This window comes from Lynx rufus, unplaced genomic scaffold, assembly GCF_022079265.1.
Source record: "Lynx rufus isolate CCGP_SWC_20201006 ecotype Redwood Valley unplaced genomic scaffold, mLynRuf1.p SCAF_15, whole genome shotgun sequence".
Taxonomy (NCBI): domain Eukaryota; kingdom Metazoa; phylum Chordata; class Mammalia; order Carnivora; family Felidae; genus Lynx; species Lynx rufus.
Window position 1 is genome coordinate 40,513,374 of NW_025814829.1, and position 25,958 is coordinate 40,539,331.

At 37.4% G+C, this 25,958-nt stretch overlaps 2 protein-coding genes across 5 annotated transcripts in view; one reads left to right on the plus strand and one right to left on the minus strand.

Annotated features, from left to right (window-relative positions):
* TRMT1L (tRNA methyltransferase 1 like) overlaps window positions 1–16,865 on the minus strand; it is a 40,293-nt gene extending 23,428 nt beyond the window's left edge. For 2 of the 4 annotated variants that reach the window (XM_047076907.1, XM_047076905.1), the window contains exons 1-7: window positions 16,408–16,864; window positions 11,922–12,032; window positions 10,535–10,648; window positions 7,140–7,204; window positions 5,302–5,431; window positions 3,381–3,504; window positions 2,827–2,906 (exon numbers count right to left, since the gene is read on the minus strand). In XM_047076907.1, coding sequence (XP_046932863.1) covers window positions 2,827–2,906; window positions 3,381–3,504; window positions 5,302–5,431; window positions 7,140–7,204; window positions 10,535–10,648; window positions 11,922–12,032; window positions 16,408–16,624 — 841 coding nt within the window. In that variant the 5' untranslated portion in view covers window positions 16,625–16,864. Of the gene's footprint in view, window positions 1–2,826; window positions 2,907–3,380; window positions 3,505–5,301; window positions 5,432–7,139; window positions 7,205–10,534; window positions 10,649–11,921; window positions 12,033–16,407 lie in introns of those variants that run through there. The other 2 variants (XM_047076906.1, XM_047076908.1) reach the window with 2 other exon arrangements.
* A 202-nt stretch (window positions 16,866–17,067) lies between these two features.
* The window catches only part of SWT1 (SWT1 RNA endoribonuclease homolog), a 101,538-nt gene continuing 92,647 nt past the window's right edge, over window positions 17,068–25,958 (plus strand). The window contains exons 1-4 of the mRNA XM_047076904.1: window positions 17,068–17,184; window positions 20,095–20,184; window positions 23,066–23,146; window positions 25,023–25,078. Of these exons, the coding sequence (XP_046932860.1) occupies window positions 20,104–20,184; window positions 23,066–23,146; window positions 25,023–25,078 (218 nt within the window). The 5' untranslated portion in view covers window positions 17,068–17,184; window positions 20,095–20,103. The remainder of the gene's footprint in view (window positions 17,185–20,094; window positions 20,185–23,065; window positions 23,147–25,022; window positions 25,079–25,958) is intronic.

Below are 25,958 nucleotides of genomic sequence, written 5' to 3' on the forward strand. Positions count from 1 at the left end.
TTACAAAGGAGATGGTGACACGGGCCCAGCCACTATGGATTAGAAAACCCCCATGTACTAAAAGTATAGACCAGCTTTTCCATACATGTGCCTCATAAATGTAAATATTTAACATCTACTATGCACTATGGTCTTTACAAAAATTTTCATATTCTCATAACAAGCTTGTGAAATAAGTTCTGATATTCACATTTTAGAGATGGGGAAGCATGCAGACTAACTGCTATGAACGGATATAAATTTACAAAGGAACATAAAAGAAAGGACTGAAAAGATCTTCCCCAAACATTAGCTTTAATGATTTCAGGTGAAAAAAAGAGTAGTTCATTTCAGCATTATTTACAATAGCCAAGACATGGAAACAACCTGTGTCCACTGATGGATAAAGAAAATGTGATATACACACACACATATACACCCACAATAAAATACTATTTGGCCATAAAAAAGAAGGAAATCCTGTCTTTTGTGACACCATGGATGAACTGTGGGGGCGCTATGTTAAGTGAAAGAGAGAAAAACAAACATTGTATGATTTCACTTATATGTGGAATCTAAAAATACCAAACTCATAGAAACAGAGATCAGATTTGTGGTTGCCAGAGTTGGGGGCAGAGGGTGGAAGAATTGGGTGAAGGTGGTCAAGAGTCCAAAGAAGACACACAAATGGCCAAGAGACACATCAAAACATGCTCAACATCACTAATCATGAGTAAAAGGCAAATAAAAATGAAGTATCACCCTTACACCTGTAAGAATGGCTAGAATCAAAAAAATCAAGATAAGTGTTGGTGAGGGTGCAGAGAAAAAGAAACCCTCATGCACTGTGGGTGGAAATGTAAATTGCTGTGGGAAACAGTATGGAAATTCTTCAAAAAAATAACAGAATTACTACATGAGCCAGTAATTCCACTACTGACTATTTACCCAAAGAAAATGTAAACACATTCAAAAAAATATATGCATGCATCCCTATGTTTACTGCGGCATTTTTTTTTTTAATTTTTTTTTTTTCAACGTTTATTTATTTTTGGGACAGAGAGAGACAGAGCATGAACGGGGGAGGGGCAGAGAGAGAGGGAGACACAGAATCGGAAATAGGCTCCAGGCTCTGAGCCATCAGCCCAGAGCCCGACGCGGGGCTCGAACTCACGGACTGCGAGATCGTGACCTGGCTGAAGTCGGACGCTTAACCGACTGCGCCACCCAGGCGCCCCGCGGCATTTTTTATAATAGTTAAGATATAAAAGCAACCCAAGTATCCACTGATAGAATAAAAATGGGGTATATATACAATGGAATACCTTTCAACCATAAAAAAGAATGAAATATTGCCATCTGCAACAACACAGATGGACTTAGAGAGTATAATGTTAAGTGAAACAGACAGGCAAAGACAAATACCAAGATTTCACTCATACGTGGAATTTAAGAAACAAAACAAACAAAGGGAAAAAAAGAGACAAACAAAACAACAGACTCTTAAATACAGAGAACAAATTGGTAGTCACCAGAAGGGAGCTGGGTAAGGGGATGAGTGAAATAGATAAAATGTAAAAAAAAAAAAAAAAAAAAAAAGAAAGGAAAAAAAAAAGAAAAGAAAAAGAAAAAAGTAAAGGGTTATGTACAAGGGAAAATGCTGAAAACTAAATTTGGAAAAGTAGGTTGGGATCAGATTATGCAAGATATTAAATTGCTTTTAACCACTACTTTTCCCTGTGAAGAGGAACTTGAAAAGGAGAGCTAACTCACGCTTTCATCCTTTTATTACAAACTTCCCAAGAATATACTCCTCTAACCTTTAAAAAGAAAGACTTGGATTAGGTACAGGTGGCTTCTTAGAAATTTTCTACTCTTCCATGATTGTTTCTTTACTGTTAAGTTCTTTTAGGAAAATGTTCTCCGTCTTTAAAATTTCACCTTACCCCACTGCCTAATGACTAGGCAATTTATCACATCACAAAAAAAGAGAGACAACCAAACATCAAATACTTCCTAATTGCAGTAAACAAGTATTCTTGAAAAAAAAAAAATCCTATTTGAATCTGATCAAACCTGAAGATTCAACTACCAATATACAGAAATACTGGAGATAATTACCAATATACAGAAATACTGGAGATAACTACCAGTATACAGAAATACTAGAGATAAAGAAACAGGTTTTATGAGCTATGAAGATACCATCAGCAAAAATCTAGACTCTGGAAAAGACAGTAGACATATAGACAAGCTGTATGTCAACAAATAATCATCACACACGCAAACAAAATGATGGAAATGAATACAGAGCAAAAGGACACTTAGATATCTCAAACAATGAAAATGCATAGTCTTCATCTGAATTCCTACTTGATTTTTTAAGAAACTGTGAGAGCCTAGCTCTAGCTATGTTTAGCATAGCTAAACATTTGATGATATCAATGTGTGATAATGGTATCAAGGTTTTATTTTTGTAAAGTCCTTATTTTTTAGAGATCCAACTGAAATATTTACAGATAAAATGACGTATTTGTAATCTGTTTCAAAGTAATAGGGATGAAAGATGGTGGAGGAGGTATAAGGGTAAGTGCATGAGATACATATACACGAACAAGCATAAGTTGATAATTTTTGAAGTGAGTGACAGATACACTGGGATTCATTTATTATACTCTACTTTTGTATACATTTGAAATTTTTCCACAATAAAAATATTTACCTTGGGTCTTTACTTTTTATGTAAAAATATTCTGCTAGATACAATATCCATATAAATTTTCCAAGAAAAGATACTGCATAAATCTGTTAATTAAAGTGGGATCCAAAAAAAGCTTCATTACTTACCAGTGGCTCCAAAGGCATCTAGACATTCCAAAGGTTTTCGTTCCTTGGCCAAAGCAGCCAATGTACAAAATATTAGCTGTCTAGAAAAAAGTATAATAATCTGAAATAATCTTACTGCATCATGGCTTCATCACTCTAGATTTTATTTAAGAATAGTAAGAATTAGGGTTCCTATTTACTATACAAACTATTTTTAAAGAAGACGTAGTAACATATTCTTTACCTAGTAGTACAAGAACTAAACATGTGTGAAATTAAACTATCAATCTAACTGGGTTCTATAAACAAGCATTCACCATGAATAATGGTTTCATAAATAAAACTTGCCCACTAAAGCACCAGCCTGTTCATTAATTATATAAAGGCAGGCCTATTTTACTGAGAAAGAAATTAGTTTGGTAGGAAAAAAAGAAAACAATCATTCTGAAAAATACTAAAACAGATGATTTTCATTCTGTACCCAGTTTTAAATTTCAATATATTAGAACATAAAAAGAAGGTCACATTTGTAATCATTTGAAACATCCCATAACCCTTTTTTCAATTCATCTTACCGATTTAGTTTCATTTTGGGATTAAAATAGGAATCTGTTTTTTGAGGTATAGAATAGTTAGGACAAACTTGTACATCTGTGTCTGCCTCTTTCAAAATTTCATTAGGTGGTTTAGCAGCAGAAGCTAAGATGAAAAACAAAGATTTCCAGTGAAATACAAAATAATTCTAAGTATCTAAAACAATATACATTAAAAGAAATAACTTTCCTTTATAATACTTTGTTAATGTAATTAACTGGGCAGATATCAAAGAAGAAAAACCCTAAACTGATCTATCTGTTCAGTACTTCTGTAGGAAAGAGTAGCATTCAATTAAGTATTTGGGCAATTAAAGTTTAAGTTAAAATCTTATCTGCCTAGAACATAATACATCTATATTATGAAACCTAGTTAAGAACAATTAACCTAACATAAAACCATTATAAAAATTCTAAAATACGTTTATTATTCATCAAACTACTATGCTGCATTTACATAGGTTGGCTGTTAAACATATCTTACTGTGGTATAACTGTTATAAAATTAGTATCTCTGTATGGTTTCATTCCATTAGCTATCATGGATGACTAAGAATCACTATACTTCCTGAGCATGCTAGATTTCAGAACTTTTTTTTTAATGTTTATTTATTTTTGAGAGAGAGATACACACAGAGCACAAGCAGGGAGGGACAGAGAGAGGGGAAGACACAGAATGGGAAACAGGCTCCAGGCTCTTAGCTGTCAGCACAGAGCCTGATGTGGGGCTCAAACCCGTGAGATCTGACCTGAGCCAAAGTCAGACGCTTAACTAACTGAGCCACCCAGGTGCCCCTTCAGAACACTTTCTTATGATTATAATTTTAAATCACAAATTACATTCAAATGGGTATAAAGTAACAGAAAAAAAAAGATTCTACATTTAGTATACATTAGAATCATTTAGCTATAAACCCAAATGAAATACTGATATATTTGTGTGGGTATATTTTAAATATTTAAGAAATGAGACATACATATCATGTGTGGGGAAAAATAACCGAGATTCTTTATGTTTGGATTTCTTGATAATATTATGATCAGAATGTTAACTACATGGCAACTATATCTCTTTCCTTTTTTTTTTTTTTTTTTAGAGACAGAGAAAGCACTAGCAGTGGAGAGCAGCAGAGTGCAGAGGAAGAGAGAGAGAGAGAGAGAGAGAGAGAGAGAGAGAGAGAATCTTAAGCAGGCTACATACTCAGCAAAGAGACCACCCCTGGGCTTGATCCTGCAAGCCTGGGATCACGACCTGAGCCAAAATCAAGAGACAGATGCTCAACTGACTGAGCAACCCAGCCGCCCCCATATTTCTTTTTTTACAGTGCCAAATCATTGTAACCTTGCCTAGTGTTGCATTATATATTCTACGCCTACCTAAGTGGCATGTGACATATTTCACACGATCAGCCTTTCTCAAACCAGATTCTATTAGAAAATTAAGCTCTACAGAAAATTATTTTTTTCAATTCTTAAAAGGCACATAGTACCATTTTAGATGTGTAGGAGAGAAGTTAATTCATTACATCCAATGGATGCCGTAGGGCATGATGTCTTAATTAATCTTAATTTTGAGAAGGGCTGCCTCAGTAATAATAACCTATTAATAACCTGATAGCACTTCAGGATAATAAATGATCTTTATATCACTCTATTTCCTTTTTCCAGTGTTTTTCAAAAGTATAACATAGTTATCTATAATCTTTCATTAAGATACCTGTATTTACTTTGGCATCAATCAGTTAAATGTTATGAGGAGCCTCACAGAAAGAAAAGAAACCTGAAGTCATGGATTAGTAGTCAATTAAATGGTGAAGTCACTATATTTTATCTACTTGATGTCTGAAAATAATAACTGGACCATTATTTAAGAATTTACCTATTAATATATTGCTCAACTTACCAGCAATATACCTGGATTTCGTCTCTCCTTTATTCACATGTCGCCTAACATGTCCCAGCATATCGGTCCTTCTGGTGATTGTTGCTGAACAAATGATACAATGATAATGGGCGCCCATTTTACTGGATATCTATCAAACAGAGTATTTAATTTAAATATACAGGTAAGTTACTAAAACAATGAAACAGAAGTTTATTTAAGATTGCAAATTTAAGTATGTTAGCATATCTTGGGTTTAATGGTAGAGAAGAGAGTATTAATATTGCCACGGGACTTTGAAGGGATCTTTATTTCCTTATCTATATTTACATATGATTTTTACTTACTTTATAATAGACCACTGATTTAATTTGTTTTGTTCATTCATTCTAATCAGCAAATAACTACCCTATTTTCTATAAGTAGCACTTACAAATGGTATAACATTAGCAGCGCTGTGCTGGTAGATGTTTAACAATTGTTCTCCAGGAAAATAAAGCCCTGACTTATAGTGTTTGCTGCTTTCTGTGGCATATATACTCTATCATGGCCAATTTCAAACTATAATTGTTGCAGATTTCAAGCTACTCATATGCTATCACTAAATGTGAATTTGGGAAGAGATAGATAATATCATACTAGAAAACATGGCTACCAGGTGGATAATACAAAAATGTAGTAAAATAATTAGGAAGTGATGAGATTTGAATATTATCACCTTTGTAATATATTCACCTTAAAGTTTATACAATTTAATTTTTAATAATGGCCATATTTAACAATCAGCTTTCAATATTTCTAGAAATTTCAGTTAGTTTCAGCACATCACAAAATGTTAGAGACATAATAAGTCTTGGGGCACTTGGCTGGCTCAGTTGGTGGAATGTGCGACTCTTAATCTCAGGGTTGTGAGTTCGAGCCCCACGCTGGGTATAGAGATTACTTAAATCTTAAAAAAAGACTTTTTTTTAAAAGTCTATTTGTCCAAGTAAAAAATTCTCACTTGAAAATTTCTTTAAAATTTAGTTGAGAATAAAAAGACTACTCCACTGGCTTTTTCCTAGTTTTGATGACTTTTACTCTTAGACCTTCTAAGATCTTAGATCCTATTTACTTGGGATCAAACAGCAAGTTGAGAACACTGCAGAGTTCCTTATGGTACTGTGGTTATCATATTCAAAATGTCCTGGATAAGGCCGATGGGCCAAGCATTGTCCTAATTACTATGTAAGAAATTTTTGGGTTTTTTCTCCCCAGCACTTTACTCTTTTTAGTGAGATGAAAAAAAATTAATAACGAGGCCTCATTAAGCTAGTATTCACTCAAGATAGCAGCACTAAAAAATATTATGTAATTTGTATTCCCCAAAATTCACATCTGTGCTAAAAATGAACACATGTACTTTTTAAAGAATTATTAAGATTTCAGAAAGATTCTTGATACTGTCCTTTGACAAATTAAAAGTATAGAGAAGATAAATATGAATTGACACAAAGATACTTACTAAGTCACAGAAATTGAAGGCTTTTATTCCAGAATCAAAATTTATTACAAAAGAAAAAATTTACTTTTTATTTAAATTCTCCATTCCAAAATTAGTAAATAGGGCAATTTCCCTTTTGAACATAAGAAAACAGTTTCTCTGACTAAAATTTAAAATTATAAAATGAAAAGTTCAATACAGCAACTCTTTTTTCCATATAGTTCATATTTTTCCTGCTAGGATAATCTGAAAGCACTCAGATACAAAATCTTAAAGTAAACCTCATTGCCAAATATGCCCATAGCCTTAGAGCAAGTAAAAATTGTGCTTTCTTTAAAGAGGGCAAAATTTAAAAATAAATCTAACATCTGATTACCTGTTCTCCAATAATGTTTGGTTTCACTGGTCGACAAGGTAAGTGACAGATGCACATCCTGTAACCTAAAGTGAAGAATGGCTGGTTGTCATATCACTGTTCACTAAATAGTCCATTATCATTAAAAATTATTAGCAAATTTTATAAGAATAACTGGAATTCTTCTTGTATTTATAATATTGTAATTTATTTGAATGAGACTGTTAGTTTTAGATATTTGTTATATAAGATATAGCATAAAAGCAAATATATGAGATCCAGGTTTGAATTCTGGTTCTGCCAAGACCGTGCATTGTCTTGGTTAGTTAGCTTCTTTGGGACTCAATTTTCTCATCTATTCTCTGTCATGTTGACTTTTCTTAGGCTTCATCTTCTTTGCCTCATGCTACATTTGCCATTACATAGCCTCTTCTTCCATTGATGATATGGCACTTAGTTCTCTCCCACCCTTCTTAATCTTCTTCACAGCTCCTCTTCCCTCTGTTATACTCTAAAACGCAGACTTTCTGTAGGCTTGCTCTGCTACATGACTGTTTTCCCTCGTTTCCTTGGTAATTTTAATGCCTTTTATGACTGCAACTATCTCCACTGGGGGAAGGAATTCCAAATTCTAGCTGTAGTTACTAACTCCTTACTGAAGGCCAGATCTCTATTTCTAATTGCCTATTGAGGATGTATGCCTGGGTTATCAGGTCAGCATTTCAAAATCTACTGTCATGGACTATAAATATATCATTTCCCCTTGAACCAGGTCTCTTTTCCACTTTTTAAATGAATGATAATGCCTTCCAGTTGCTCCTAACTTTAAGTGATATCCAACTCCTTTCTTCTCATTCCTTACATCTAATCGTTTCTCTTACTTGTACATACGGAAGTATTTCCGGAATCAGCAACTTCTTTTTTTCCACTGATATGTACTCCTATGGTTATCCCATCCAGTCATATAGCTTTAAATACTATTTGTAGTCTGACAATTCCCAAACTTGTATCTCTAGCCCAGACCTTTCCCCCAAACCCGAGATTCATATCTGGACAAGCTACTGACATCTCCAGCAGATGCATCTAAACCTTTGCATGCCTAAATCTGCGGTCTTGGCCTTGTTCCCCAGTACCTGGTCCTAATGATGAGGGAGGATGGGGAGAGCTGAGGGCAAAGTGAGGCTAAAAGCACCTCCCCCCCCCCCACACCTGTATGATATTCCTTGGACACTCCTGGCTACCCAAAAAACAAATGGTCAAACTGATTAAGTCTCCACCAGTTTACTAGAAAAAGGCAATCCCATCAATAAACCAGAGTATAGGAACTCTCTACAGTCTTAATGTCTTGCTGGAGGGAAAAACAACTTTAGCTTAACTACAGCTAGGCCTCCAATAAGCCTTTAGCATGTGAAAGTCTCTTTGGAAATTCCCCCTTGATTCTATCTCCCCCACCCCCTCTGTAAACTAGTTACCCCCCACACTTATAGTACAGCTCTTCCTGCCCACATGTCCTGTCCTCATGCTTTAATAAAATCACCTTTTTATACCAAAGACGTCTTCAAGAATTCTTTCTTGGCCATCGGCTCTGGACCACCAGAACCGGCTCTGGACTACCGCCATTCTTGGCTTTTTTCTCCCTCACATCTCACTTCTATCCCTTTGAGAGGTCTTGATGCTTCTACCTTAAACATATTTGTCAACTACTTTGAGACCTGCTTGCTAGGACAAAAACTATGACACTCGCCATCTACCAGATCACCATGTGAAAAAACCCAACTTAATGTACTTAAGAGAGTAAAGAAATACCACGAGCCATTTACCAGAATAACTTGAAGGAGGAAGACTAAACCTAATGGTTAAACAATGGCTTAAATAAAGAATACAAAAGAGACCTTTTTAATTAAAATGAGACATTTCTCTTTTTTGATAAAAAGTCAACATGATTTACTACACATTCTTATGTATAATTAAACATAAAAGACAGGATGGCTTCTGAATTAAGTCTCTAATTCCTTCTTCCCTAAGGAACCAGTGAGAACCTTGTACCAGTTCCACTAAGAAAATAGTTCTGGCTTCTTTTCTGGGTGTCTCATACTGGCTATTTCATCCGGTTTGGTTCAAACTCCAGATAACCACACTTAATAACACCTATACTCACAAAATCATATTCAAATGTAAATATACATATGCTTAAGACTGATATTTAGGGCTTTGGGGGGGGTATTTTTGGTTTTTATCCAAATATAGTATCACAAAATCTTCCATATATACTGTATTCAATTGCAGTTTATCATGGAAATCCTTCCAAGTAAGCTAGTACTCATCTAACACATACTTTTTACAATGCCTGCATAATATGTCATGGCACTTATGTACCATAATGTATTCAACCATTCCTTTTATTTTAGTTTCAAGTTTTTGTCACTAAGTACAAGCTGCAATAAATATTCTTGTATATCTATTCTTGCCTATTGGTTCTTTTACTCCCAAAGGAGGGAGTGCCTGGGAGATATATACATTTTAAATTTTAAAAATGTTGCCAGATCTCTTTCCAAAAATGGTATAATTCACACAATTCACTCCAAAATCTAATAATAATTCATTATACTTAGGAAATCTTTTAACTTGATAAAACCTCAATTTTTAAAAATGTTTATTTATTTTACAGAACAAGGGGGGGTGGGGCAGAGAGAGAGAATCCCAAGCAGACTCCGCACTGTCAGTGCAGAGCCTGATGTGGGGCTCAAATCAACGAACTGTGAGATCATGACCTGAGCCAAAACCAAGAGCCAGACGCTTAACCAACTGAGCCACCCAGGCACCCCTAAGATCTCATTTTTTTGTCCTTCAACTTTATTCTTTATATGAGCCCTCTTGTTAAATTTAGTCCCCCAAATTATGTCATTTTTGTCATTATCACAATTGGTATCTTTTTCCTAATTTCCATTTATCTAGAGTAGAGAAAGGCAATGATTTCAAATATTTATCTTATATCCCACTACCATTCTACATACTCTAATTAACTCTAGTTTTTTTAAGCTATCAGCAGAAAAAAGATATTGTCTTCTCTTTTCCAATACTTACATATTTTATTTCGTTTTACAATCATTATACCTTCAAAAGAATGTGTCAAATGGTAGTCGTTCAACAAGTTATGGGGACCCCCCAGGGCCAAGCAAAGTACCCAGTGTAGAACAGATGCTTAATAAATGTTTGCTAAACTAAACTACACTTGCAATATACATCTTGTTGCCAGAGAGCTACATGGCCTTTTATTAATAAACACGTTAAAAGAGGGTCATTAAATCCCTCAGAAATTTTAAGTGGAAAATATTTGATTATGTTCACAATAAAATTTCAAAACTGGTACTGAATCTTGAATTTCATTTATGTTTAGCAAGCATAAAACTACTAACCTTCAAATTCAACCGAGACTTTCCAGTGTAAATTTTGAAGGTGACGACGAAGCTTATGGCTATTACAAGCTCTGAATTTTTCCTTAGGGCACAATGGACAAGACTGTTTGTTTCCTGGCCAAAAAAAACAAAAAACAAACAAAACAAAACAAAACAAAAAACCAATAAAGCACAGAATATACTAGCTACTAATACCTTGACTTAGCTACAAAAGAAGTCATAGGGGACTCCCTCCACACAACACATACACTTCTTAGATAATGTCTATGTTAACGTTAGGGAGAAGTCATCTCTGCCTCACCAGGTAGTTAACAATAACTGTATTAGCACATGGTCAGTGATTGATTTTTTACCCTAAAACTCTCCTCTCTGTGGCTGATATCCTTGTTGCCCTTGGGAACACAGAGAATGAGAAAGTGATGAACTACATGATATCCCTCCAGCCAAAATGCCTGCCAGGGAGAGAATCAGGGGCAGCACTTGTCACACTCCCAGAGAGGTAGGAGCTGGGCAGGAAGCATAAGCACCTGCTGTGGCATTCCACTCTGGGCAGCAACAAAAACAGTTAACAGGTGGAGTCAGAAAAGCGGGAGGAGTGGAAGGAGTACATGGGATCCAAAATAACTGCCATTCTGGGACAGGGAGCATAGTTAGAACCTGCTGTATCCTATTTGAGAATTTGTTAAATTCTTCCTTCTTTATTAATGAAAAGATATGGATCATAAAAATAACAAGTCTTATTTAATTAGAGATGTAACAGATCTCAAATATAAACTTTGATAGGGACAAAAAAACTAAAATCTCAAATTCAGGTTTAAAGCAATAAAAATATACAGAAATCATCAGTGACTTATTTTTTAAATCCATATAGCACACTGCAGGTATAGGCAAAATTAATTTTTCAATATGTTCTGCCTACTTCAAAAACCCATGAAGTGATACTGAGGACAGAATTCAAGCACTAAGGATGGCGAAGCAGAAAGAGAGGAGCTTGAGGCAGTGACAGCAATGAGGAATTCTTGCACCAGCCCTAAAAATTCCCCACCGTGGGACTTCTTTTACATGACATAATATAAGCCTTTCTATTACATAAGGCACGATTTCTTGGGATTTCCGTTACTCATAGCCAAATGCAATTCCTAACTTATAGAATGGACAGCACTTATATATCATGAAATTATAATTTCCTCGAGGAGGAATGAACAACTTATTCCCATAACACCTGTGCATGTAGAAGGCTACCAATTTCCTGAATGAAAACATTTTATTTATTACTGCTCTAGTTCAATGGCAATAAACAAGTCTATTTTCAGCAATTTTTCATGAGTTGAAATTCTGATATAAATCAGACATTAAGGGAGACAAACCCCTCCAAATATGGAAGTACCTGCATCAAGATTATCTGAGTTCAACGAACTGGCAGAGTCAAAATCCCCTTCAGTTACGAAAGCTAACTTCTCTAGATCAGCAAGCTGCCTTTGAATTGAGATGTGTCTCTCTGAAAGGAAATTTTAAGAGTTAGAAGATTATGTTTTAACAATCTGAATTCCGGTTATTTGATCACGTCAACAGACTCCGACACTTGTATTTCCTGTAGCATGGCATCCTGGTGCCTAGATGGGGAATACTGCTGCAACTCAGCTTATGTATGACAAGCGTGCCTCAGATTGCAAAAAGTTGGGTAAAAAAATGCCACTGTGTAACTTCACACCTTTAAACTTTAATTATTCAATATAATTCTACAAAAAATGTTTTTACGCTGAACAAAATGCTGAAGAAACATAAGCCATCTCCCCTATCTTTATAAAGAAATTTCAACCAGGTGGAAGTCATATTAATATGTTAACCAACTATAACACAAGGCAGAATGAAATGAATACTGAGGTAAAGGTACTATGATGTGGGCATACATAGGAAGGGGGAATTAATTCCAATGACTGCCTCTGGGAATGTCTTCACTGAAGAGGTGGCATTTGACTGAGATGTAAGGTATGCACAGAATTTCAATAAGCAGAGATTTGGTGGCTGCCCTTATAAACTGAAGTAACCTCATCAACAAAGGCACAGGATGTGAAAAAAAAGAAAAAAAATACAGCCACCTCTATCCCGTCCCTGGCTGGAATGTAGTATGTCTGGAGAATGGGGTTGGTAGGAGAACAAGCAGTCAAAAATGTATAAAGATGATGGAAGAACATAAATTCTATGAAAGCTAGGCTGGACTTTCATCTTCAGTTAATTGTGAAGTCTGGATGATTTTGAGGAAGTGAATGATATGATCTGAATGCATTTAAGGAGGTTATCTCTGGCTGTAGAACCTAAGACAGTAATGAAGTGAGAATTAGCAATGGAAAGGTACAGAATAGATGGTTATAAGAAAAAAAAAAAAAAACAGAGAACTTTGGATTTGAGAAATAACTGTGAATGAAAAGTAAGTTCAAGAATGATTCTAAAAAGATTTCAAGTTTATATAGTTGAGAATAATGGTACCATTAACCAATGAAGGAAGAGGAAAATATTTTGGGTAGAAAAGGAAAGGAGAAAAGGGAATTTAGTTTTTGACATAGTGTGTTTGAAGTAATACCAGTATTCATATTCGAGTTTAGTTTATGCGGTTGAACTGTTTTTGGAGCTCAAGAGGGATATAAATCATAAATACGCGTAAGGTGAAACTAGGAGCTTAAGAAAGCCCAAGGAAAAAAACATTGTGAAAAAAGAGAAGAAAAAGGGCAAAGTCCAGCCTCAGTAACACATTTTTAGGTTTCTCAAACATTATACATTCTTCAAATGTCATACTTGTAAACTTTGGAATATATGAATAAATCTTACCCAAGATTATTACCCAAAGATGCATTACCCAAAGCTGCTGTGAACACTCTGCTGATTAGTATAAATAGATGCAATTTGGAAATGAGGTATGGAGAGATGCAGGTAACATAAGAGACACTAAGGAAAAACAATCAGGAGGGTAGATTCAAAAAGAATAAATGATAAGGAGAATCAAGATAAGATAGAAGCCAAGAGAAAAGAGAATGTAAAAGACAAATGTTCAACACTAAGTATCACAAATAGTTGCATAGACCAATAAAAGACCACTGGATTTAGTATTAGCAGGTCTCCAGTGACCTTTACAAAAAAGGTTCAGTGAGGTGTTGTGGAATACAATGGGACTAGAAAAAAAACACAAAATATAGAAAACCATATAGATTATTTCTTTCAAAAAAGGTGGCAGTATAAAAAAGGAGATAGATGGGACTGTAGTTTTTCTTTTTTTTTTTTTTAAGGAGAGACTTGAATATACATATCTCCAAGGAAAGTAATATTTACTAAGTGGGAGCTTGAAAATACAAATACAAGACTAGGAGATGAAAATTGACAGGAAAAATCCTTAACTAGACAGAAAACGGTAAACCGTAGGGCTCGCTAATAGTCATTATACAATTAGGTTATACAATTTAGAACCTTAAGCCTTTTAAATTCTGTTCTTGTCATTGCTACCTTCCTGCCTATTCCTCTCCAAGCTTCACTCCCACTTCTTTTTTTTTTTTTTTTTTTTAACTCTTCAGTATAATTTGTGCCCTTATTTGTCTCCTCCACAAATAAGCAGTAAGAAGGCAGGGGCTATGCCTTACTCAGTTTTGTAATGGCTACGTGCCTAATACAATATCTTGCACACAGCAGGCACTACAGTTTGTTAAACATTCTTTAAAAATCATTAGTCAATTTTAGATGCAGTAGCATACTAAAGTCAGTAATTTTGGAATTCAATTCAGCACCATCAGATATTCCTACTCAAATTTATTAAAAGACAAATTTTTACTTCATTTTTAAAAGAGAAAAAGAGCAACGTATGTTATTGGTTAACTTATTACACTAGGTACTGTTCAAGTGACTTTATGAAGAGAAAATTTCTATAAATAGGCAAAATTTTTTTCCCATTTGAGCAAAATCTTTTGTTAGATGAGACAGTAAGATTCAGGCAATGAATCCATGTGTATAAACCAATCCATTTCATTTGTAGTCATAAAGGCTTTTGGCTTCCAAAGTTCAAAGATCTGTGTATGTGAAACAAGATATACAGTACTATGTAAAGATATGCTTTCTGAAATCTTTCTAAGTAGTATAAAATAAGAGAAAAGGACGTGATAAGTTAGAAGAGAACAATGAAAATTCTTTGGTCCACTATTAGAACTCTCAAAGATCTGTCTAAAGATTCATGATATGCCTGAAATTACTTTCTGGTTCAAAATAGTAGATATCAGACAATCTGTAGTTAAATCACTCAAACTTTTTCTAACACACTAATAATCCAGAAGTCAATAGGCAAACCTCCTGTTAAACAGATGAATCCAAAACGCTAGGAGGTTATTTTACAACTTCTGTTACTTTTTCCTCATTTTTCAATTCTATTTCAGATGTGTCATCTTCATCCTGCCTACTTAAGACTGATTTCAAATAACTAGACCGTATAAAAATAATTTTTAAAGTGAGATTAATATGTATTTCCAATGCATTTCAGATTTCTAAATCATTATATATTTGTCCCTGTAATCCATTTTCAGGTTTCTCAAACATCATACATTCCTCAAATGACATACTTGTAAATTCTAGAATATATATCTTCCCAAACTATGTTTAAAATATTGTTGCTGGTGGGGAGTTGAAGAAGCATGCATTCCCTAAAGCTGCTGAACCAATTCTGATTAATATAAACAAATCCAACCTGGAGGGGAGGAAGGGAGGCTACTTACTCAGGAAAATGTACCACCCCCAACCCCAGCTGTAGTTGTGGGTGAAGAAGCAACTGTCCTTATCTTGTACCTAGCAGTTCTGATTTAGTATGAGGAGGAGGGGCCTACCAGAGGCATGCTGTCTTTGTCTTTGCTGTGATCAGCTCTACTCTTTATTAATCTACTATAACAATTTATATATGGCTTTAAAATTGCACAACTCTATTAAACTATAACTATCCAAGTGTTTTATAAACATTAAATTCACAACTGGCCTAGAAGTAGGAAAGAAAATGAATTAATTTAAATCATTTTGTTATAATTCAGATAGAGCATTAAGGGTCAATTTATGGCCCACAAAACAAAACAAAACAAAACAAAACCCTTAGACTTTACATTTAAAACATTCATAAGATTCTTGAGTGTTACTCCTTACGGTCCCCTAAATCACCACTTACAAAACATGCACGCACATACAGAAGCACAGTAATAACGGGCTAATAATTTTCAACAGTCGACTTCTGATGGAACTGGAGTACAAAACTCAACTGGCATTTATGTCTGAGGGAAGACATCTGTAATTTAGTCGACGCTTTCTTAAACTACTTATCAGCCTCAAATTCTTTTTGGAAGCAAGGTGCTGAAGAAAATTAAATAATAAAAACTCATCTATTTGTGCGTGTCGAGCATAAAAGCTACTTGACAGCAATGGTTTCTAAATCTGGCAGCTAGGATCTACTACAGTAAACAGGTTGCCTCGGTTACCATGTCACTTTTCGAAGGACTTCGTGAACCATGGCAGACGGGGCTGAGAGGGAAACTACCAAATTAGGTGTAACTTCCTATTTTCCTATCAGAAAAGACCCCCTTTAACGAAAAAGCCCTCAACCTCATCATTTCCTTCTATCTGCAGCACCCCTGGCCTCCACAAATCCTCTACCATGATGTCCTCGAGGTTTGTGGAGATGCCTTCTCCCATTCTGTACCCGCTTCACCCACTACACGGGTCCCTCCTTCCTCCCCCCACATCCCTAAACCTGCCTTTCCCCATAAAAACCATCCCAGTGAAGGGCCTCCCCTACTCCCCAGCAAGGCGCACTTTCTCGCTTCTCTTGCGGCAGAAAGATCTGGGCCTCCTGCACTTACTGCTTTCAGCCTCGTCAGGGGCAGAGGCTAGGGACGGGGACAGGGCCGGAGCCTGGGCCAGGGCAGGGGCTGGGGCTGGAGCCGAGGCCGGAGTCGGAGCCGAGTCCGGGGCCGGGGCCGAATCCGGGGCCGGAGCTGGGGTCGGGACCTGGACCTGGGCCACCTCCACCTCCTCCTTCTCCTGGGGTAGCAGCTCCTCCTCCGCCATATTCTCCATAGTTACCGCCTCCGTGCCAGGCCCGCCCGGGGACCAGGAGGGGCTCACGGCGGGGTGAGAGAACTGGCGTGAAAGCCCAGAGGGCTGGATCCAAGGAGTGGGAAAGCAAATGGGGAGGGCTGGATGCGTGCAACAGACAAAAGATGAAGAACCAGTGACCAAATCCTGTCAGCAGAAAAATAAAAAGCCAGAGGCAGCAATTCGCGGGGCCGTCCGCTTCCCTTCCCCCGAGGCTTTACGACGCCACCACAGCCTGCGCAGTAACGTATCGGGGCGGCATCCAATGAGGTAACGGAGTTCCGCTTCCGCGGTGCGTCTCCGTTCCAGCCGTCAACCACGGAAGCGAACCAAGACTACAATACCCAGGGTGCAGCGCGCCACCTGGGGGCGGAGCCCGAGTTCCAAGTCCTTGGAGGAAGCAAACGCGAAACTAAACAAACGCTCGGAGCGTTCGAGTAGAGAAGTCTTGGTTCGAGTGCAGAACTACATTTCCCAGCGGGCATCGGGACCAGGGGACGTCCTGGGCCTCTGGAGTTGCCACCGTCGCGGGCGCGAGTAAGGTAACTGGGGCGCAAATTGACGTTTGGCTGGGCAAGTTTCCACTTCTCTCACACTGGTACCCTAGCGGATGGCCAGCTGGTCGGAGGATTCCGGGGCCCCTCGAGCCTGGGCGGGGTGACTCTGTGGGCGGATCCGGGGAATGAGCCAGCTCAGTGAAGGGTGTGGCTCTGGCTCGGGTCAGCCTCTCGAGCTGCCCCTCGCTCAGAGCAAAGGTCTGGTTTGTTTCTGCGGAGCCCGTGGGCCGCGTCGGTTTACGAGCTGCTGACGAGCTTGCCTGCCAGTCTGGTTGACTTGGAGTTGGGGTCTGCGCTTCCTGTCGCACCCTCATCCACACCGTAACCTGAACACTTCTCCTTTTGTCTTTATTTTGCTTTAACCTCAGATTCCTATTATCAGCACTGCCCTGTGGTTGTAAGAGTCCTGTGGGTAGGGAAGTTGTGTGTGTGTGTGTGTGTGTGTGTGTGCGCGCGCGCGGGCGCCCTACGCTTGTATTTAGACTTAATAACCAGAGCTCTGAGTGTGTTGAGTTTTAGGTCACTTGATTGATGCGATTCAGATTCCCCACAGCATTTGCCCAGTGAGTCCCCTGGCCCCAGTACTTGTCTTACTCTCTGGCCTGCTTGAGCCCAAGCCTCACTCATTCAGAACCACTGGGGCAGGCAGAGGAAAGCTGGAGTTTTCTGGCTGCTCCTCCTGGGACTGGTCCGAATGTTATAGGCAGCAGGGGAGGAGAAGGAAGCCCCCTTTAGTTTCACACTTCCACACTTCGAGTTCGGTTTTCTTAGTTAATAAATCTGATACTAAATGCCTACTTATCTCATTGGTCTCCTTATTTCCTACTTGTTTCAGAGCCCAGGTGAGAGCAAGTGTGATTATTTGGCACTTTAAGAGTGTCATAGGAATTTAGTTGCCACCTGCCGAAGCCCCCCCAGCCCGCCCAATAGTTAGGAAGTGTATCTGGAGGGTTGTTTTTTTTTTTTTTCCCTTCCTCCCCAGTTTAATGGAAACAGTTGAACCCATGGATTGACTGTTAAAGTTATATCTTATAGGAATAAGTAGTGGCTAATTATATTTGTGCATCATCCAAACGTTGTTTTTTTTTTTTTTTAAATTTCTAAAAGGCTAGATGGTTAATTGAAAGCTTGATTCAGTATATCAGCTGGAAACCAGAAGATGGAAAGGGTTAGATTTTAGTGTGTGGACTCTGGGAATTTCAATAAGAACTTTTAAGTGTGCTCTGTGCTCTTGAGACAGCTTAAAAAAAGAATCTTAAAAGTTGAAGAATTATATTGAGCGTATTACTCATCTTTTCTGCCTAAGTTATCCTAAAACTTAGTGGTTTAAAACAACAAGTGTTTATTACCTCACAGTTTCTGTGTGTCAGAAATTAAGAAGTGGCTTTCTGGGGTACCTGGTTCTGAGTCTCATGAGGTTGCAGTGAAGATATCAGCCAGGGATGCTGCCACTCAAAGGCTTGATTAGGGCTTCAGGATTAGCCTCAAAGCTGGCTCACTCACATGCTTGGCAATTGGTTCTTTTTTGGCAAGAGGTCTCAGTTCTTCACTGGTGGGCCTCAATGAGCTACTTAAAAGTCATCATGGTATGGTGGCTGGCTTTCCCTAGGGTAAGAGAAAGACAGAATCCACAGTGTCTTATATAACTTAGCCACGTATGCCATATAGCAATTCCTATTGGTGACACAGGTCAGCCCTATTTATTGTGAGAGGACTACCTAAGAGTGTAATTACCAGGCAGCAGAGATCATCAGGAGCCACTTTGGAGGCTGGCCAGCACAGGAAGTCTCCCCTTTTTTGAGCTTATATTTTTTCATAAAACCAACATGACTTTCACACCATTATAAATATGAAACATTTGTCATGGTAAACATGTAGGTGTTTTTGCTTGGATAGTCCATTATCTTCAGTGATTTTTTTTTTTTAATTGGGCTTATTTCTGTATTCAAAGCAGTGACATAAGACTAACTTGGGTCAGTTAAATTTTTATTATACCTTTCCCCAACATGGAATAGAATCCTTGGAACAAGAGAAGGAAAAAGGAGATTATTACTCTCATCCGGAAGCACAACTGTGAATTCAGTTATTGCCATACATTATCTTACAAAGCAAAAGGATCAGTGCTTGGAAATCTATGTTGAATATGCTTTTGTTAATTTTTACTGTTAGCATTTCTGTTAGCTATCAGCATTTTCCTTCTTTCTCTTTACATTCATCAAAGCATTCTAAAAGTTTGATTTAGTATACTTGCATTATTTTATATAACTTCACTTACCGTGGTCATGATTGACCATGAGTAATTGCAATTGTTTGGTTTCTAAAGCTTTTCTTATGTTCAGGGTCCCCATATGTGTCACTGTCAGCAATAAACTCTCCTTTGGGCTTTGCTTCTAGACTCCTGTCTATCTTCCCGTTCCAACAGACCTGATGATATTTCCAACCCCTAGGTTTTCTATTCCAGCACTGGAAGCTTCTGGTGCACACTGAGTTGAGTGTAGAGGGTGTGTCAGGAGAGTAAAGACTTAGGACTAACTGGTTTTGAGGTGTAGGTAAGGCAAAATACAGCAGTTCTGCAGGCAGTTGGAAAATGGTGATCTGAAGCTTGGGAGAGAAATCAGGGCTACAGGCACAGTTTTGAGAGTCATTCCTAAAAAAGGTGGTAGATGAAACTGAAGTAGAGGAAGAGATCATTATGAGGGAAACTGTAAGTGAAATAAAGTGGAACAATGAGAGAATTCTGTTGTCTTGGGAATGGTTAGAAAATGGAAATCATTTTGTAAAACTCCAGTCTTTGTATAACTGAAAGAAGACGAATTTCTAACGTATTTTATGGTGGTGGTGGTAAAACACACGCACACACACACACACGTAATGTGTTTTTAATGTTTATTTTAGCTTTTCAAAATGTCCAACAAAGAATCTTGTGGAAAAAAAGAGAAGTCTCGGAGAAAAGGCAGCACCGCATCACCCAACTTTGACGTAGAAGTAAGAATTTTGCTTTACTGACCCAAAGATACCTTTTTTTGCAGTTCACTTTTGTGTTAAGAAAAAAATACCTCAGTTTTAAAATGAGCTATGTAAATATTTTGTTTTGCCCTTCTGAGACAGAAGTAATTTGTTTTTCCCATCCTTTTTTTTCACCCATTCTTGCATTATTTTATTTATTCCTCACACCTCTGTGAAGTAGGTACTTTATTATCCCAATTATACAGATGCCAAAACTGAGGCTTAGAGAGGTATGTAATTTGCCTAGCCATTCCTGACTTGAGTTCTAGGCCCTCCTTTACATAGAAATAACTCACCATTATACCTTTATTGTGTGTCTCCTTCTTCATTTACTCAGCACTGGATAAGATTATATGCTCATCAGTCAGAATAGGCTACCCTGTGTGGGGGAGGCTAAAGGTAGGGACGGCATGCTCACCATGTGCCTTTCTCTGTGACTCTCAACACATTACCTTAGGAAGTACTTTAAAAAAATTTTTTTTTAGTGTGTATTCATTTTTGAGAGAGAGAGAGAGCAGGAGAGGGACAGAGAAAGAGGGAGACACAGAATCTGAAGCAGGCTCCAGGCTATGCCCTGTGAGCACAGAGCCCGACATGGGGCTCGAACTCACAAATGTGAGATCATGACCTGAGCCGAAGTTGTAGGCTTAATTGACTGAGCCACCCAGGCTCCCTGGAAGTTTTGTTTTGTTTTTTAAGTTTATTTATTTATTTAAAGAGAGAATGAGAGTGAGTGGGGGAGGGGCAGAGAGAGGGAGACAGAAGATCTGAAGCAGGCTCTGCACTGACAGCACAGAGCCCGATGTAGGGCTCGAACTCACAAAATGTGAGATCATGACCTGAGCCAAAGTTGGACACTTAACCGACTGAACCGCCCAGACAAACTAGAAGTATTTTAGCAGATGAAATTTAGGGTGTCCCAACTAATTGAGTGAAATGTTATCTCTAGGAAACAAGACTGAAACATGATTTATGTGACCAAAACAAACGAAAACCCTGCAATTAGTTTTATTATAAACTCTCTGAATAGTCTGCTTAGTGCATCATCAGAATTAGACAATGTTTATGCTATATTACCATCCAAGATGAGAGACTAAAGTCTAGCAAAGGTGAATATTCACTATAGAAGTGATTTCTGTGGTAGCAGATTAGTTCATAAGGCTTTTACATCACCTGGATAAAGTAGACTAAGGATCATTACACTTTTTGATGTTTGTTCCTTTCTTACTAACTATCTGATTACTAATTTGACCTCCCAGATATAGGGATAATTGGAAAGGGGACCCTGGAGTATGGCCTTACAGTACTATGGTATCTTTGGTTTATGTATCTTCTATTTGGCACTGATAATTGGCATGCCATTTGCAATTCTCCTCCTATTCTCTTTTAATCTCCTTGAATCAGACTTTTTGTTGCCATCACTCCTCCAAATGTGCTCTCATCAAAGCCAGCAGCAGTGGTTTCCATGTTGCTAAATCCATTTGTTGCTCTTCAGACCTCATCTGACTTGAACCATCAGCAGTATTTGACATAGCTGATTACACTTTCTCCTTGAAACATTTTCTTCACTTAACTTTTGAAACACCATATTCTCCTGATTTTCCTCCACACTGGTGACTGCCTGGAAGTGTCCTCTGTTGATTCCTCATCTTCTTAAACTATAACCTTTCAAATGCCCAGCTTCGGTTTTTCCAATTTAGTAAGTTGCAATTCCATTCTTTCAGTTGCTTGGGGCAAAGTCCTGGTCATCATCCTCTACCTGCATCCAGTCTATCAGCTTTCTCTTAATAATATATTTAGAGCCTGACTACCTCCTGTGCTGTCACCTTGATCCAGACAATCAGCTTGCTTCTCCAGGTTGTCCCAGTACTTTTCGTATTGATCTCCCTGCTGCCACCTTTGTCTCCTCATGTACTCTTCTCAGCAAGCTGCCAGAATGATCCTATTAAGATGTAAGTCAGATCATGTCACTCCTCTGCTCTGTACTTTCTGGTGGTCTTCCATTTCCCCCAGAGTAACAGCTAAAGTCCTAGCTGGGGCCAACAAAGCAATCTGCTCTCCCCATCTCATCTCCTTTCATTCTCTCATTGCTTTCTCCATTTTGTGTTTTTTTGCTATTATTCCAACAAGCCAGGCACATACTGCCTCGGGGGCTTTGCCCTTGAACTGAAAGCTCTTTCCCTAGATATTCATGCGGCTTTTTCCTTCACTTCTTTAGGTCTCCAGTCAGATGTCAGCTTATCAGTGGGGCCTTTTTCTGACTACTGTTTAAATTTGCAGCCACCCGCACCCCCACCTTCCAGCCCTTCCTGCCTTCTTTCTCTGTTTTATTGTTTTCCATCGCATCATCCGACACTAAATCTATTACTTGTTTATTTGTAAATTCCTGCACTAAATTTTAACCTCCATGAGGGCAAGGGCTTTTGTTCATTAATCTGTCCCCACTGTCTAGAATGGCTTTGGTACATGGTAGGTACTCAGAGTTTGTCCCGGGTCTGCTGAGTTTTGGATCCACTGAAACATAACTGGATGTATGATTTTGCTTTATAAAAGACTGAATTCCACCATGGCAGTGCCACCTCCCCGTACCTTTATCTGAGCCATCAGCTGTCTTCTGCTGTAACACCTGTATCCTATCTCATCTCTAATTCAAGAGCATCTAGATCCTCTGATTTCTAGTTGTCTTCTTTCTGGCTGAATTTCCCTCCCTCTTACCAAAGGATGTGTGCCTTTAAACATTTCCCCCCCTGAAGGTTATTATTAATATAGAAAGAATATTAATTTATAATAACAATGGTTAAATAACACACTATACTTTATTTTGTGTCTTTCTTTCCTTTTTTCCACTTGGGATTCTTAGGATAAGAAAGAGAAAAAAGCTTCAAGTTCTCCTAGTTCAGCTTGCTGTGTAAGGTCTGTTTCATCAGAGAAGAGAAAACTGGTAAGTGTTCATATACTATAACTAACTCTAAACAGTATTTATATTAAAGTTTTAATGTATAATTGGAAAGTTTATGATATAAATTCCCCCACGACTTTTTTACTCATATTTTCTTTATACTTTATGATAGCCAGTAGAAAAAAAATAAACCAGTGTTTAGTTTTTTTCTTCCTTCTCACCAAAAAGCACTAATCAAGGCCTTCATTTCTTTCTGGGGATACAGGGCCTCAGCACAAGAGAAGAAAGAGAGAAATAGGATATAGTCCCTGTCCTAAAGACTTTAAAGAATAGAGAAAAGTAGAAGCACATGCACAGATAACTTAACAAAAGGACATACCTCAGTGTCAAAGCAGAAAAATGCACAATAAGTTAAAAGAATTCAAAACATCAATCACCAAGACTTGGAACATACTTAGGAAAAAAAAGGTGGACGAAATATATGCTAACGACTGAATATAGATGGAATAAAGATGAATGAGTTAAAGAAAAAAGGTTTTCTTGGCTAAGAAAGCGTGGGCATTCTAAGAATCTATAGATGACTGGAGTGCATTCAGCAGAGAGAAAATAAACCAGCCTACCTAGAAACAGAAGGACTATTTTGAGGAAGAAAAATAGAACCTACCATGTGGGATCAGACAACATGGATATAAATTAAGATAGTTTTAAAAAGTCTCGTCCCATATATAATTATATTTGGCTTTACAATATTCTTGTGAGATAGCGATGGCAGATATGTAGTGTTTGTGTTTTCAGATCCAGAAGGTTAAGTGACTTGTCCAGGGACACAAAATTGTTTATAGCGACAGAGCCAAGTCCAGAGTCACATAAATAATTAGAAACACATTAAGCTAGCTCAGGGGTGGTTGGTGAAGTGCTTAACTACACTCAAGTTGAAAGTAGGTGTATGTGGGGATAGCTACAGGTTTGCAGGTAATGAGAGAAAGTAGTTGTGAAAGTTGTGTGAATGTAGAATTCTGTTTTTAAGAATTTGTTTTTGTACAGTGACACTGCTATTTGAATCGATTGTTTCTGTATTAATCTCCTTGAAGCATAGGTTTCATCATATTTCTCCTCTGTTGAAAAATCTTCACTCACTTTTTAGTCTGTCATTTAGGACCTTCTTAAATTCAGTCACACCTTAACTCTCCAGTTCTCTTTTTTCTTCCTCAAAATAGTCCTTCTGTTTCTAGCTAGGTTGGTTTATTTTCTCTCTGCTGAATGTGCGCCAGTCGTCTGCAGCTTCTTAGAATGCCTAAGCTTTCTTAGCTGGGAAAACGTTTTTTCCTTAATTCATTCATCTTTATTCCATCTATATTCAGTCGTTAGCATATATTTTGTCCATCTTTTTTCTTAAGTATGTTCCAAGTCTTGGTGATTGATGTTTTGAATTCTTTTACAACTTATTGTGCATTTTTCTGCTTTGACACTGAGGTATGTCCTTTCGTTAAGTTATCCGTGCATGTGCTTCTACTTTTCTCTATTCTTTAAAGTCTTTAGGACAGGGACTATATCCTATTTCTCTCTTACTTCCCTTGTGCCAAGGCCCCGTGTCCCAAGTACATAGAGAGACAAGGTGGGGGAGTAGAGATAGTGGCCACAGCTGGTTTCAGTCCTGGCTCTGCTGCTGACTTGCTGTGTGATGTTGAGAAAGATACTTTGCTGTATTTGAGCCTTGGGTACTTTATCTGTAAAAGGGGAATGATGATATTATCTATCTCACAGGATTTATTGGAAGGATTAAATAAATTGTTGTGTCATCCTATTCACTAACACATAGGTGTGGAAAAAAATATTGTCTCCCAGTCTCTTTCCCCTGTAACTGTGGTAAAAGTGCACAATTTATATTTCCTAAATGATACATTTTTTTTTCTTTCAGAAATCGGATCATACAGACATTCTGTACTGTGATATAAAAAGACAAGAAGTGAAAAGGTAAATTCCCCCTTTTTACTGATATTTTTTACTTTTTGGGCCTTAGAATTGTGAAAGTAAATATTTTGATTTGCAAATTTTTTTTTACTTTGGTTAGTACTGATTTGCATATAAATATTTCTAGCTATATCACAGGTTATGATTTTTTAATTTTTTAAAATTTTTTTAAAGTTTATTTCAGAGAGACCGAGATAGCATGAGTTGGGGAGGTATAAAGAGAGAGGAGGAGAGAGAGAATCCCAAGCAGGCTCTTTGCTTCTAGTGCAGAGTCTGATGTGGGGGTCAAACCCATGAAACTGTGAGATCATGACCTGAGCGGAAACTAAGAGACCGACGCTAACCCTTCATTATTGAATTTTCTTAATGTTAGTGTAGATTTAATAAAAAGTTGAGTGAAATAAAAAGTCTTGTCACAATTCTGTGCTTTCAAGTAAATGATCCTTTCAAGTAAAATGCTAATTTTTATCTCAGGTGATTTGATTTTGACTCACCCTTAGAAGTTTCATGACTTTGTTACATATAGTGATAGAAGTTGTGTGGCTGGTTTAGAAATGTTATAAATTAAAGATGAATTACATATTACCTCTGAAGAGAATGTGGTGCATATTGAATTGGTATGGTTTCAAAACTGTGTTAATTAAAGAGGATATGGCCACAACTAGATAGCTTGGGGAAAAATGGTAGGAACCGTGGAGATTATTTTTCTTTAGTTTCTGTGTTCTTTGGATAAAAATTTCAGAGAATTTTGTGGTGAAGGCATTTCTTGCCACTAATAGGGTACAAATAATTATAAAAGTATGCATAATAAAAGTTGATGAGATCATAGTTTCTCTGAAAATAAGGAGTTATGGGAAAATGATAAAATGGCATTAAGTATATA